This window comes from Anguilla anguilla, chromosome 14 (genome assembly GCF_013347855.1).
Source record: "Anguilla anguilla isolate fAngAng1 chromosome 14, fAngAng1.pri, whole genome shotgun sequence".
In the NCBI taxonomy this organism is placed as follows: Eukaryota; Metazoa; Chordata; class Actinopteri; order Anguilliformes; family Anguillidae; genus Anguilla; species Anguilla anguilla.
This window is the reverse complement of record NC_049214.1, coordinates 2,083,474-2,097,108: the sequence shown is the minus strand read 5'-3', so window position 1 is coordinate 2,097,108 and position 13,635 is coordinate 2,083,474. Positions and strand designations below refer to the sequence as shown.

The following is a 13,635-nucleotide window of genomic DNA, read 5'->3' as shown; positions in this document are numbered from 1 at the left end:
GGGCTTGAAATACGTAAGTTTGAAAGGGTTTAAAAATGAAACGCGAATAGACGCCAAAACTGCCTCAGAATTATTGCGCAAGCCAGTGCAGACTAAAGCCCGAAGAGTCCTTTCTGTCTAAAATCATTTCCAGAATATCCCCATTCTCCGAAGATAAGGTCCAGGTGGTGCAGATACTGAGGAGGGGTGCGTTGCTTCAACGTGACAAGGAAGGGCAGGTGCAATGTTAAGGTAAAGAACAACGTGTTTTCGTGATTAAACATCCATCTTCGGATGAAAACCTGTAACTAAAAGTATGATTTTTTTAAGCAGATGAACGGCACAATTGTGTAAACGAAGCAGATGAGATTATCAATGAATACGATTTTGCGACTGTGTGTTATTTCGGGCACGAGAGAATATGCTGTCGCTACAGGTTGCCCAGATGGTGCCGTACTGTCACATAGAAACCATCATGAGTGATAAACTACCCCGTGATATATGATGGAGAGGTAGCATAACTGTGTGTAAAAATATGATCGACTGATAATTAAGAAAGCAAGTCTTGTATCGTAGGCTATATAATAGAATAAAACGCAGTGTGATGTCACACAAAATGTGGCCGAATGTTGACGTACAGTTAAACACATCTTATATAAGCTACATATTATTTTCAGAAGTACGATGCCACAATCATCGCCAGTGCCTGTACATGGTTATTTTTGAATATGTCCAAAGCCGAATTTGAGTTATCCTTGTCTTCTCAAGCAACGCAGTCACAACGAAATCAGTCGTGTCTCAGTTGCATTTATCGTACAAGTTTAAATCAGTATTGAATGAAGAAGACATTGTGTAAAATGGGCAGTGAAAAATATAGCAATTTTACGTCGCGCAGATATCAGACACCGTAAACACATGATAATTCCTATGTTCGTTCAACAAGTGCAATAACGCCGGACAGCCGGTGCACACTCAACTGTCACATGCAATGTTGTTTTCGGTCAAGGGACGTCTATTCTGTCCCTACATAATAGCACAATAGATAGTAAAATGACGTGTGTTGCAGACAGACGAGAGAAGGCTAGAACAGTAGAATAAAAGTAAAAAATTAACGGCATATACCTTTGTCTCCCCGCGAGAACGTCGAATCCATTTCCAGAGTTACAGGAGAAAACTGACGGTTTCGCCCATTCTACCTTCTCAATGCCGTTGCGACAGCACGCCACGAACACAGCCAGGGCGGAAAGACGAATAAATGCAAGGCAAAGGGATGCCCTCGCGCTTGTGTGTGGGATGTCAGTCACGGTAGCAGCCTGTACTTTCTCAAGCGAAATATAACAGCGCAGCGAGCGGCGCGCGGGAGAGTCCGGGAGCTCAGCGCAGAGTTGCGCCTCGCGCCTCTTTTGCGCGTGTGTGAGAGAGAGAGAGCGCGAGAGAGCGAGAGAAAGAGGGCGTGTGTGTGGGTGGGTATGTGTGTATGTGTGTGTGTGCGTGCACGCGTGGGGATAGACACTGCTGTGTGAAAAAAGCGAGTTACAGCGTCAGCATCAGGATTCTATCATAGCCGGAATGCCGGGTATTCCCTTCCGTCAGTTCTCATGTCTCGCGCACGGCAATGGAAGCGCCCCTCCCGCATAACTGCCTTCTATCAGCCCAGCGATTTGAAGCCTATTTCTCCGGCATTAAGCCTACCATTGATCAAATGGCAGGGGCATTTATGTCAGTGGGACAGCGCGGTCGAATGTTTTCAATGGGGGCGTTTGCGTCTAAAAATAGAACAATCTCCTCCCGTGGATTTATTGCTTGCGGCGGCGGCTCGAGACTGAGCCGGGACCGTGTTTACGGTCTCGGCCAATATGTCATTGGGGAATTAAGCATGGTTGCTAATTAGTACAATCGCATCATTCAATGTCTGTCATTAGGAGGAGAGATTTGAGGCTTGTACTAAATCGTCGATTAGACACTTTCAAATGAAAAGGGTAGAAGGTAAGCTAACTGTTGATGCGATAGACGGATTTTAACTGCATTGACTTGCTGTAGCCCACTCTACTGCATTTTAACAGCTAACAAAGAAGGGATCCTGAGACAGACTGTCAAAACGATACACATTTGTGATGCAGAGGCAACCTGCGGATTTCCACCTGCACCATTTTAGTCCATAATAAAAAACCTATGTTTTTCTCCTTGTGTAAAAATATCTTAAATGCAAAAAAAAAAAAGGTTTTCAAAATGAAATTCCCAAATTAATGACACATTTCAAAATAATATATTTTGTGGACACCACTAACACATTGGTTATCAAATATGTTTTACAATATCTGTAGGCTTCAAATACACTTCAAATGACACAAGCAAAATCTACCTACGGGTACAAATAGAGTAACCTAAACCTGAAGGCAATTCCTTTTTTCATTATTATTATGCCAAAACATGGGCTACCTAAAGCTCGTATTGATTGCAAAATGTTTTTTTTTTGTCCACTGCCAATTATAGGTATAGGAGTTTCCTTTCCTGAATCAGAATGTGTGTGTTTGTGTGTGTGTGTGTGTGTGTTTATGTGTGTTTGCGTGGGCGAGTGTGCGTGTGTCTGTATCTGTGTGTTTGTGTGTACGTGTATCTGTGTGTTTGTGTGTATGTGTCTGCATCTGCGTGTTTGTGTGCGTGTGTCTGTATCTGTTTGTGGCGTGTGTACATGTGTGTGTGTGCATGTGTGTGTGTGTGTGTGTGTGTGCATGTGTGTGTCTTTAACAGTATTCTCACCACACACCTCTCCTCTGTAGAGAGCAGAGAGCGGTACGGACACTAGAGGGCCCATCCTCACCGGAGACAGACAGAGCGGGGGGGGGGGGGGGGGTAAATCCTGCAGGCCTGGGATGCCACGCCCCGGTTGGATGCTTCCTGGCCGCGAGCCGGGGGGGGGCAGAGGGGACGGGGGGGGACGGAGGGGGGGGGGGGGGAGCGGCAGGTGTTCCTGTCAGGGACCCGTTTCTGCCGGTGCCCCCGGCCGGATAAACCGCCGCAGCAGCAGCAGGCAGACGGGTCTCTGGGTCTCCGGCTCCCGCACGCGAGCAGAGCAGCTGGCCCGCTGCTCACGGGGATCACACAGAGCCGCCGCTCGGTTCCGCTTTTTTATTCCCTTTGTTTGTTTATTTTTACTGTTTTCTTTTCAATTTGCCAGTTTTTGTACCGTCGGCATCGATCGGCGCTTCGGGTTATGAGCACAGCGCTGGCGCACGCTTGTGATGGTTGAATGGAGATGGGTTTCAGCTCAGCTGCGGGTTCTACGGGACCAGACTGGAGCACAGGAGGACAGACCGACCCCCCCCCCCCCCCCCCGCTGACTAGCGGCTGCCTGTCCTCAGGTAACGGCCCTGACGCCCATAAAGACGGATAACAGGGCAGCGCGTTCGCTGCAGGAGGGGCTGAGCATCGTTATAAATGGGGCTGTGTGTTAAAATCCCGATCGCAGCTGCTGATCTGCCTAACGTCTCTATTCAAACTTAAGGATGCTCCTGTGCTTATATAAGCATGCACACACTTACACCCATGCCTATACATAAACATATACTCGCACACATGCACACAGGTGCATACACAACTGCCTTACACATACACATAGACACATGCATGACACACCCACGCCTATACATAAACATATACTCACACACATGCACGCATGCGCACAGGTGCATACATAATTGCACACACATATTGTACATGTTCATGCACATAAACACACACACAGGTATGCACACACACATACACGTACATGCAGACACGTACACACACACACACACCGACACGCACACACACAAAAACCCACACATGCACACACACACACACACACTCAGACACGCACACACACACACAAACACACACACCCACACCCACACACACACAAACACACACACACCTTATGCACTGCAATAAATGTAACACCTCAGAAAGCCGTTTCTCAAGCCAGACCCATTTGGACAGACACCTAAAGCTGGAGGTCTCTGCCATCTGCACTTGAGCAGATGCATTATGGGACGACACCCCTGTCCCGCAGGGAGCTCTCAGCCGGCCGCCCACAGGTGCAGCGCGATGCACACCCACCCACCCGCCCGCCCCGGCCGCGAAATCCTCACTTTCATCACCCCAGATGGGATTTGGCCGAGCACCGCCGCGGAGAAGAAGGTTCCGGAGGTTTATTAAGGCCGGTTACCTGCTCTGCATCAGCGCGGCTGAGCTCAAACCACCCCCCCCACCCCCCACCCCCCCAAGCCCGGCAGGTAGAGAGCAGACCCCCCTACCCCCCACCCCCCAGCCCCCCAGCCCCCCACCCCCCACCCCCCCACCCCCCAAGCCCGGCAGGTAGAGAGCAGACCCCCCTACCCCCCCACCCCCCCAGCCCCCCAGCCCCCCACCCCCCACCCCCCAAGCCCGGCAGTTAGAGAGCAGACCCCCCTACCCCCCACCCCCGCAAGCCCGTCAGTTAGAGAGCAGACCCCCCCTACCCCCCACCCCCGCAAGCCCGTCAGTTAAGCCGCGTTTCCACCAAAATTACCCGGAACTTTCAGTCCCAGGAACTACTTTACCAGGAACTAAAAGGTTCCTTCAGCCAATGGTTGTCTGCGTTTCCACCGGGGTCTAAAGTACCGCGAAGATTAGGCAAATTAGCCCACTGACGTTGTCGTCGGTCCATCTGTCATATGATTTCTTCTGTAACCCCATACTACCACCGAAGTAGCCTACATTATTTTCTAATAACCGGGACAGCCCGGAGGGGTTTATTCCACATATATACAACGGGTTACCAACAATGACTATATATGGTTACTTTTGTATTTATTGATTTTCATATATCCTCTCAAACACATTCATTAACAGCAGAAAACATGCACACGTTGTAAACAATTTGCTGTTTTATTACTTTCTCGTCGTCAATTCCATATAGGCTAATCGCAAAATGACAAGAATACAACGAAAACTCGGACTTGCGTGAAAATGTAAATTAGTAGTGGTACAGCCACCGTTTGCTTTCCTTCGAAGTTAGGTTACTGCTAGCCGAGCAGCGAAGTGTGCCCTCCAGGTGCGAACCATGCACCATAAATGAGTCCATAGTCTTCCTGGTCTTTTCGTGGAATTGAAAAATGGCAGTAAAATTGAGTAAAATTACGGCAGTCTGAAAAAGCTAAAGGGAAGATTACTAGAATTAACCTGTTATTTTACCCGGATAAAAAGTGCGGAAGGTGATTTCCAGTTTGCTTGTACTGTATCACCAATGTTAATTATGCAGAACTACCGCATACCTCACATAACTGTATCAAACGTTTTGAGTCAATTACAACGGGCTAACAAAGAAAATCCGGAAGAAAATATTCAGCAACCGAATTAATCCGTTTGAATGTTTTGGTAGCCTACGTAATATGCTGTCCCAGCACGAATGCTTAGCATTTTATAAAACGAATACTAAAGCAAGAAAAGAACACAAGAGCACACGTTATAATTCCAAGAGGTTGACAGGCTATAACCAAAAGTAGGCTACTGCGCCGCATAACATACAAGTTTGATTTGAAGTTATTATGAAAATTAATTGGTTTGCCGCTGCATATTTTCAAACATGGCGGGTAATGGCGGAAAATAAATACAACACAAATGCTACGAGTACTCGACCAATCAGAAATGTTCAGCGCTGCAAGCTCCACCCAAAAGGTTCCTGTACTTTCGGAAAGTACTACCCCCCGAGCAGGAACGTTTTGGGGGGTAAAACAAAGCCCCCAGAACTAAATTTAGACCCTAGTTCCTGCGGTGGAAACGCACTGAGTTCCTCAAAAGGTTCCTAGTTCCGGGGCATAGTTCCTGCGGTGGAAACGCGGCTTTAGAGAGCAGACCCCCCCTACCCCCCAACCCCCACCCCCCAAGCCCGGCAGTTAGAGAGCTGACCCCCCTACCCCCCTACTCCCCTACCCCCAACCCCCAGCCCCCAGCCCCCAGCCCCCCACCTCCCCAAGCCCGTCAGTTAGAGAGCTGACCTCCCTACCCCCCACCCCCCCAAGCCCGTCAGTTAGAAAGCAGCTCCATGCTAGACCTCCCCTCTCTCCTCACCCCAAACCCCCCCCCCCCCCCCCCCCCCCCCCCCCCCCCCCCCCCCCCCGACACCTCCAGCCTCAGTTTATCAGGCCCCACAACAGACCACACTCGGGCATAAGCCACACGCTTTCTTAAAAAGTGAGGATTTTAACGATCGGGAAGTTCTACGAAGCGAAGGACACAGAAAGGTCGCGAGAGAGAAGATCCAGGAAGGAGGCGAGATCCGTCTGCCTGCCGGTGCGACGGCTTGGGGATTTGAGCTTACTGTTTTATTTACTGATTTTCTCACCGTTTCCCCGTTGTGAAAATTAAATACAGACAAAGGAGCTCAGAAGCTCAGCTCAGCCCTGTTCAGAGGGCGTCACTGAAACACAGTACTGCTGTTTTACCGTCACGTCTCAACCAGACAGAGGCAGCGCAAATTGGCGTTAGGCCGTCTGAGGCCTCGCTGTCAAACCTGCAGCAGGATGTGGCGGTTTGGGGGTGGCGGGTAAGGGGGGGGGGGGGGTCACTGTGGAACACACCTGTTCTTAGAGCAATGAGAACACCACCGTACAAAATCCGTTTGCAGAGGGAATTTCATTCCCCCCGCGCGTGCTGTGTGTGTCAGTGGTGAACAAAATGACACGTTTACAGCCCGACGCATGAGGAGGGGGACGGGAGGTTTGGTCAGTTCCGGAACGTGTTCAGCCGGCTGTGAGTGGGGGGGGGGGGGGCAGGGGGCGTGGCGCTGAGTCTGTCGGGCGGGTCGGAGCGTTCCCACGCTAACGGGGGCTTCTCTCGCCTCCCCAGAGGCGCGCTCTGTCCCTTCCCATTTTCCGCGGGACGGTGAACACGCCGCGCTCTTTAGGGAGGGGGGGGGGGGGGGTGGGAGGGGGGGGCGGACAGCTGCAGGACCGCGGGAAACGCCGCCGGGTTCGCCGGACGAGCCGCGCGCCCCCCCCCCCCCCTTCCTGTCGCAGGCCGGGGCCTCTCCATTATTGATACCCGCGGTCTCTCTCTCACGCAGTCGCCAGAAATGTCCTTTACCGCGGGCGGGCGCGATCGCACCGACGAACCAATCAGCATTCAACATTCCATCTCACGCTGGTATATGGGCGGCCCTCAAAAGAGCAACCTCGCTTTTCAGTAATAAGTCAGAAAGGTGATTAGGCTTCTTTATTTTAACGGCTGGGGATGGGGTGGGGGGGGGGAGGCAGGCATTGATCGTTAGCAGTATTTTTTTTGTTGTTGAGCGATCTGTGATGTGGTCCTCTCCGATATCACCACGGGAGGGGGGGGGGGGGGGGGGCGTTCTGTGAAGCTGTCGAGCTGCCGGCGATCCGCCTGAGATCTTACGGCATACGAGAGCAGCCTCCTCCTCCTCCTCCTCCTCCTCCTCGTCCGCACGATAGCGGTCCCGTGCCACGCCCGTCTTCCGCGTGTGAGAGAGCTTCACAGACATCACGCTATCAGATCCACCGAGCTTCCACAACCGGAGATAAAAGGCCAATCAAAGCCCGATTCACACACACACACACACACACACACACACACCCCAGCAGCGGGTGGCATGCTGCGAGTAATACATATTAAACACGGGAAATTAATTATTCAAGCTGGATACAGGACGTTCTCCTGCTAGAGTAATAAGCAAGCTCCCACCGCATTACCGGCAAAATTACACGGGAGGGAAAGAATTCCAGAGGTTCCCCCCTGAACTTAAAATGTAAATAAAGCCACGGTTTGCAGTTCTGCTGCCGCATTGAGGGATTTAATTGGCACAGCATATTGTGTAGCGCAACAGGAGTCCTCAAAATCTTAATTTGGACTAACTATCTCTTGTTCTCCATACAGTGGTTCGTGATTATGTAGGGAAAATGTGGTCTGCAGAAGTAAACTTGGCTCCTTTTGAGTAACGTAGGCTGGTATAGCAGCCACACTGTTACTGTCAGTTAATGCCCATGGCTATTTTTAAATTAATTTCTCAATGAGGGTCCTTGGCAATAAAGCAAATTTATAAAGAGCGATCAGCAATACAGAAACATTGATTTAGATGAGAGATATGTTCCAACTGGCAGGGATGGTGTAATAAACTATTTCTACATTAATTAATTAATTAACCTTTTCAATATTACATGCGCAAGGGTTACAGATTTTTTTTAATTTCACATAAATTCACAGCATTCTGCTTGATTAGCATCATATAAGATATTTTTGACTAGCACACATCACCAGTCCCCACCGCCCCCCCTCCCCCCAGGCTGATAGGGGGCGCTCTTTCCTCTAGCCTCAGAAGAAAATCGGTGCCCCAGCACACTGATGGGGACACTGTGTTTTTGGAGGGCCCTTTGGATGAGACGTTCAAATGAGGTCCTGTCTCCCTGTGCCCCCCCCCCCCCCCAAAAAAAAAAGTGTCTCTGCATCTGGGCACCTGATCACCCCGTTTCTGATTGGCTACACAATTTGTCAACCTAATGACCTCCTGTTTCTGATTGGTTACACAATCCATCAGCCTAATCACCCCCTATTTCTGATTGGTTACACAATCTCTTGCATTCCAACCACTGTGATTCCCCAGGTTGTCAAAACAAAAAAAGAGAACTCAGGTGACCAACCTACTGTAGTATAAAAAATTAAAAAAACGTTGACAGACATTTCTTCGCATTTGATTCCGATTCATGAGCCATTTTTGTATGCAGTATTTTTCCATAACTGTTCCAGCGGAGCTAGCAGTTCAGTTTTGTGATGATAAACTCCCCAAGAACATAAAACATAAAACGCGGGAGAATCTCCAAACTCCTACCCACTAAGACAGCAAAGGGAAGCTTAACAAGCAGAGACGAGCAGAGACAACACAAACCGAATTATTCCACGCCCGTTTGAACTCTGTTTTCAAAGGCGCTTCTCGCCTCTCTGCTGAGCTCCCAAGAGCAGATCGAGCTCTCTTCCTTTCTACATCCTGACACATCCTGTTGCACCCCGTGATGGACTGAGGGGAGGACAGCGCTAAGTTTCATGTTCATTTTGCGTTCCCCTTTCTTCTCTGCAATCAACCGTCACAGAACTGCCTACTGCACAAAACTGCTAAAGTTTAAGCTGGAAAACCACTTCTGGTCAAAGAAAATGTATTTTTCTGCTTTTGTATGTAAATATATGAATTCTTAATATATTAATTCCCTTTCAATTCAAAATGATGAGGGGTACTGCATATTAATTTAATTTGCATTCAGATTTATACACATTTCAGCGTTGCAGAAAATACAGAATGTATTATTGAAGATAAAGAAAACGCTTATTCTAACCAGATTCAGAGGTCTGGCAGATAAAAAAACATCAATGTCATAAACTATTTCAGGCCGTGTCGGTTTTAAATGTTTTTTTTTTAATGAATATTTCTACAGGTATATGGAGGCCTACAGGATTGTTCCTACAGGAGACAGCATTCTTATGACTCAATCACATTCCATACCTGATTTTGGTGCAGTAAAGGGAGGGGGAGTTTTGGCGGGTTGTCCATCTCTCAAAACAAATCGCGGCGGGCTGCTGCTCCGGTCCGGTCCGGTCCGGAGGGGGGGGGGGGGGGGGGGGGGGCGCCGCTCGTCCGCTCCGTCACCTGGGAACGCTTCCGCGCAGTAACCGTGGCAACCGGACTGCCGGGCTGCGGAGGGAAAGTAAGAGGCGGGGTCCCAGCGCGTGGGTTTGGAGAAGACGCGCTAAGACGACGCCGCGAACGCCGCGAACGCCGCGGACGGTCCTCCTGAATTCTGGGGAGCGCATCACGGAGCTCGGTTGCCGCGGGGATCGGGGAATTCCAAAACAAATAAATAAAAATAATAACAACAAAGGAGAAAGACCAGGGGAACGGGCTCTGTGTGCTGGAGACTTGCAGTCGGGGGGAATAACTTTCTGGCCGGCAGACTGAGCGATGCTGTTCGGCTCCTGCTGAGCACAGAGCACAGCGTGTGAATTAAACCGGGCAGCTGGGCTGCAACTGTGCCATCAGGTGTCCTATGGGACACAGGTTATTAAGCAAATTATTTTAATTGCTGTATAAAAGGGTGATAATGCAAGACAAAATAATCAATCTTGAGTCACCCCTCCATTATATGCACATATATTTACTGACACTTTAAAGTTATACTAAAACCTATTTTATGCATTAAAATTAGTTTATTCACTCACATATATAGACACACAAACAAAAACACACAGTAAGATAAACACGTCTATATGGGCGAGTGGTGTAATTAGGGTGTTTCAGATGAGAGTAGGGAATAAGGCGGGTGGAGGTGGGGTGGAGGTAGGGTGGGTGGAGGTGGGGTGGAGGTAGGGTGGGTGGAGGTGGGAGTCACTGACCAGGCGGTGACAGGGCGAGATAGGGGCGTGGCATTCTGAGATTCAGCGCCAGTGCAGCAGAGTGTCCGTCGGGGCTGGAGGACGGGATCTTATCTGCAGTGATGGGGCGTGACCTTGGGCCTTCCCAGCGTTCCTGTCACACACCAGGAGCTCAAAGAACCAGAGACAGTGGGGAGATTAACGGCATCTCTCTCCCTCTCTTTCTCTTTTATTGTCTCTCCTTGTCCTTCCCTCCCTCCTCCCTCACTTTTTTTCCTTCCCTCGTCTCTCTCCCTCTCTTTCTCCCTCTCTTTCTCTTTCACTCTCTCCCTCTCCCACCCTCCTTCTCTCTCCCGGCCCCCCCCCTCTCTCCCTCTCTCTCTCTCTCTCTCTCTCCCTTTCTTTTTCTTTCCCGGCCCCTTGCTCTCTCCCTCCCTCCCTCCCTCTCTCCCTTTATTCTGTGTTCCCTGCAGTGTGCACACTGTGGGGCGTGTTACCCAGCATGCAGTGTGTGTGTGTGTGTGTGTTTGTTCTAGACGCTGTGCAGAGCTTACACTGTAGGGCGTGTTACCCAGCATGCAGTGTGTGTGTGTGTGTGTGTGTGTGTTTGTTCTAGACGCTGTCCTCCAGAGGGTCATTAAAATCTGTAGAATTTAATTACACAGCTATCCCAGGGCTCCTGTAATCACTTGCTTTAGGGCCTCTTTCCCATCCATGCAATTAACATATAAAGAAATGTTTTTGGGGGTGTTTTAAATAATGCATATCATCTTTGCCTAATCAATACGCCTTTTGTTCCATCTCATTAATATTATTATTATTATTATTTATTTTATTTTTTTAAGCAAAGGACACACCCGCAAGGGGGGGAAAGAAACGAAGTATTCTGAGTGATCTTTATCTTGGAGGACGTCATATTTAAATTCTGAGCACTGTCGCCTCAGGTGCTGAGGGAGAGACCGACCGGATTCCAGTCACATCGACAAGCAGGGTCAGTCGTCCATCTCAGCAGCCTGGGGGCGTGTCCAATGGTGGTGGGGGTGCAATGGGGGGGCTAGGGTGGCACTGGATACTGCTGGAATTTTGATTGCATGTCCCGGGTGCCACCCTTATTTTTCCACATAAAACAGCGCGTTACCATTGGCTGATATAGCTGTTGGCGATAGTGTGCCCCCCCCCACCCCCATTACTGAGTCTATTCCTGCTTGTAGAATATGGTGCCTGTACACCTGCAGTGCTTTCCCCATGAAGCTGTCCTGCTGTTGAAGGGACAGTCTTTAAGGAGGGAAACTCAAAGCACCTGTATTAAAACACCCGCAGCGTACTTGCAGGGCACCTGCGCTTGCCCCGCCCTGCTGCACCTGGGCCCAGCGTGGCCCCTAGTCTGCCCAGGACCTGCCCGGCTGCACCAGGGCCCAGCCTGCTCCCTAGTCTGCCCAGGACCCGCCCGGCTGCACCAGGGCCAGCCTGGCCCCTAGTCTACCCAGGACCCGCCCTGCCGCACCTGGGCCCAACCTGGCCCCTAGTCTGCCCAGGACCCGCCCTGCCGCACCAGGGCCCAGCCTGGCCCCTAGTCTGCCCAGGACCCGCCCGGCTGCACCAGGGCCCAGCCTGGCCCCTAGTCTGCCCAGGACTCGCCCGGCTGCACCAGGGCCCAGCCTGGCCCCTAGTCTGCCCAGGAACCGCCCTGCTGCACCTGGGCCCAACCTGGCCCCTAGTCTGCCCAGGACCCGCCCTGCTGCATCTGGGCCCAGCCTGGCCCCTAGTCTGCCCAGGACCCCCCCGGCTGCACCAGGGCCCAGCCTGGCCCCTAGTCTGCCCAGGACCCGCCCTGCCGCACCAGGGCCCAGCCTGGCCCCTAGTCTGCCCAGGACCCGCCCTGCTGCACCTGGGCCCAGCCTGGCCCCTAGTCTGCCCAGGAACCGCCCGGCTGCACCTGGGCCCAGCCTGGCCCCTAGTCTGCCCAGGAACCACCCTGCTGCACCAGGGCCCAGCCTGGCCCCTAGTCTGCCCAGGACCCACCCGGCTGCACCTGGGCCCAGCCTGGCCCCTAGTCTGCCCAGGACCCACCCGGCTGCACCAGGGCTCAGCCTGGCCCCTAGTCTGCCCAGGACCCGCCCTGCTGCACCTGGGTCCAGCCTGGCCCCTAGTCTGCCCAGGAACCGGGCCGGTAGATATTTCCATGCAGAGTGCGTTTAATCCCCCCCCAATCCATTTATTAACGAAGGCCGGCGCACTTTGTGAAGGGTGTGGGGGGGGGCAGGGTATGGGGGGGGGCTTTATTTATTTATCACGGGCGGCGCACGGTCGGGCCCGCTGCCTGTACGAGCTGCTGCTGTTGCTGCTGCTGCTGCTGACTCACAGCAAGGCTGGGACAGCCCCCCTCTACCTCAGCCACCGCGCCCCCCCCCTCCACCTCAGCCACAGCCCAGCAAGGTCAGGCTATTAGCAGCACCCCAAATCTTTATCTCTCTCTCTGTCTCTCTCTCTCTCTCTTGCTTTCTCTATCTTTCTGTCTGTCTCTCTATTTCTCTCTCCATTTCTGTCTCTTACACATACATGCTCATACGCGGACTCACGCAAACACTTGTACACACACACATACTCAAACTCATACGCACACATATGCACACACACACAAATATACACACACGGATACACATGTGCACACATGCATGCACACATACATACACAAACTCATAGGCACACGCACACACACACCAGACACACACTAACACACGCACGCACACACACACAGACACAGACACACACACAGCCAAGCATCAGCCGCTTATCTCCCTTCTCTCTGTCTATTAATAGTACCTGGCCATAAATCAAAACATAATGGAAACCCCACTGTCCTCAGAGCTGAGATTAAAATCACAGACCATGAATTATCCCGGGGCGTAAAATGTAAACACAGGGTACAGAACAGCTCGCGACAGGAAGCGGGAATGCAGCGCCGCGCGGACGGACGGACGAACGAACGAGCTCATCTGTCTGCCGCGAGGAGTTTCGCGGCTTTCGCCTGTATCAGCAAAGCAGCGGTAATATAACGGCACCGTAGTTAATGAATTTATTATAACGGCACTCAGGATTTACCGTGAGGCAGATTCGCCACAGTGCCGAGTCACTTCGGAGCGCGCAGAGAACGACCTCGTTATTTAACGGGGGTGCCTCTGAACTAGATTATTTTTTTCAGATAAAAATGATTGTAATGAAATGAATGAGAGTTGTCACAGCACTAGTACTACACTCCGACTA

General features: G+C 51.2%; 1 protein-coding gene across 1 annotated transcript in view; it reads right to left on the bottom strand.

Moving 5' to 3' along the window:
- The window catches only part of LOC118212482 (cortexin-3), a 19,382-nt gene extending 17,450 nt beyond the window's left edge, over positions 1–1,932 (bottom strand). Inside the window, exon 1 of the mRNA XM_035390377.1 lies at positions 1,102–1,932. Coding sequence (XP_035246268.1) covers positions 1,102–1,132 — 31 coding nt within the window. The 5' untranslated portion in view covers positions 1,133–1,932. The remainder of the gene's footprint in view (positions 1–1,101) is intronic.
- Between the last annotated feature and the right edge of the window lie 11,703 nt (positions 1,933–13,635).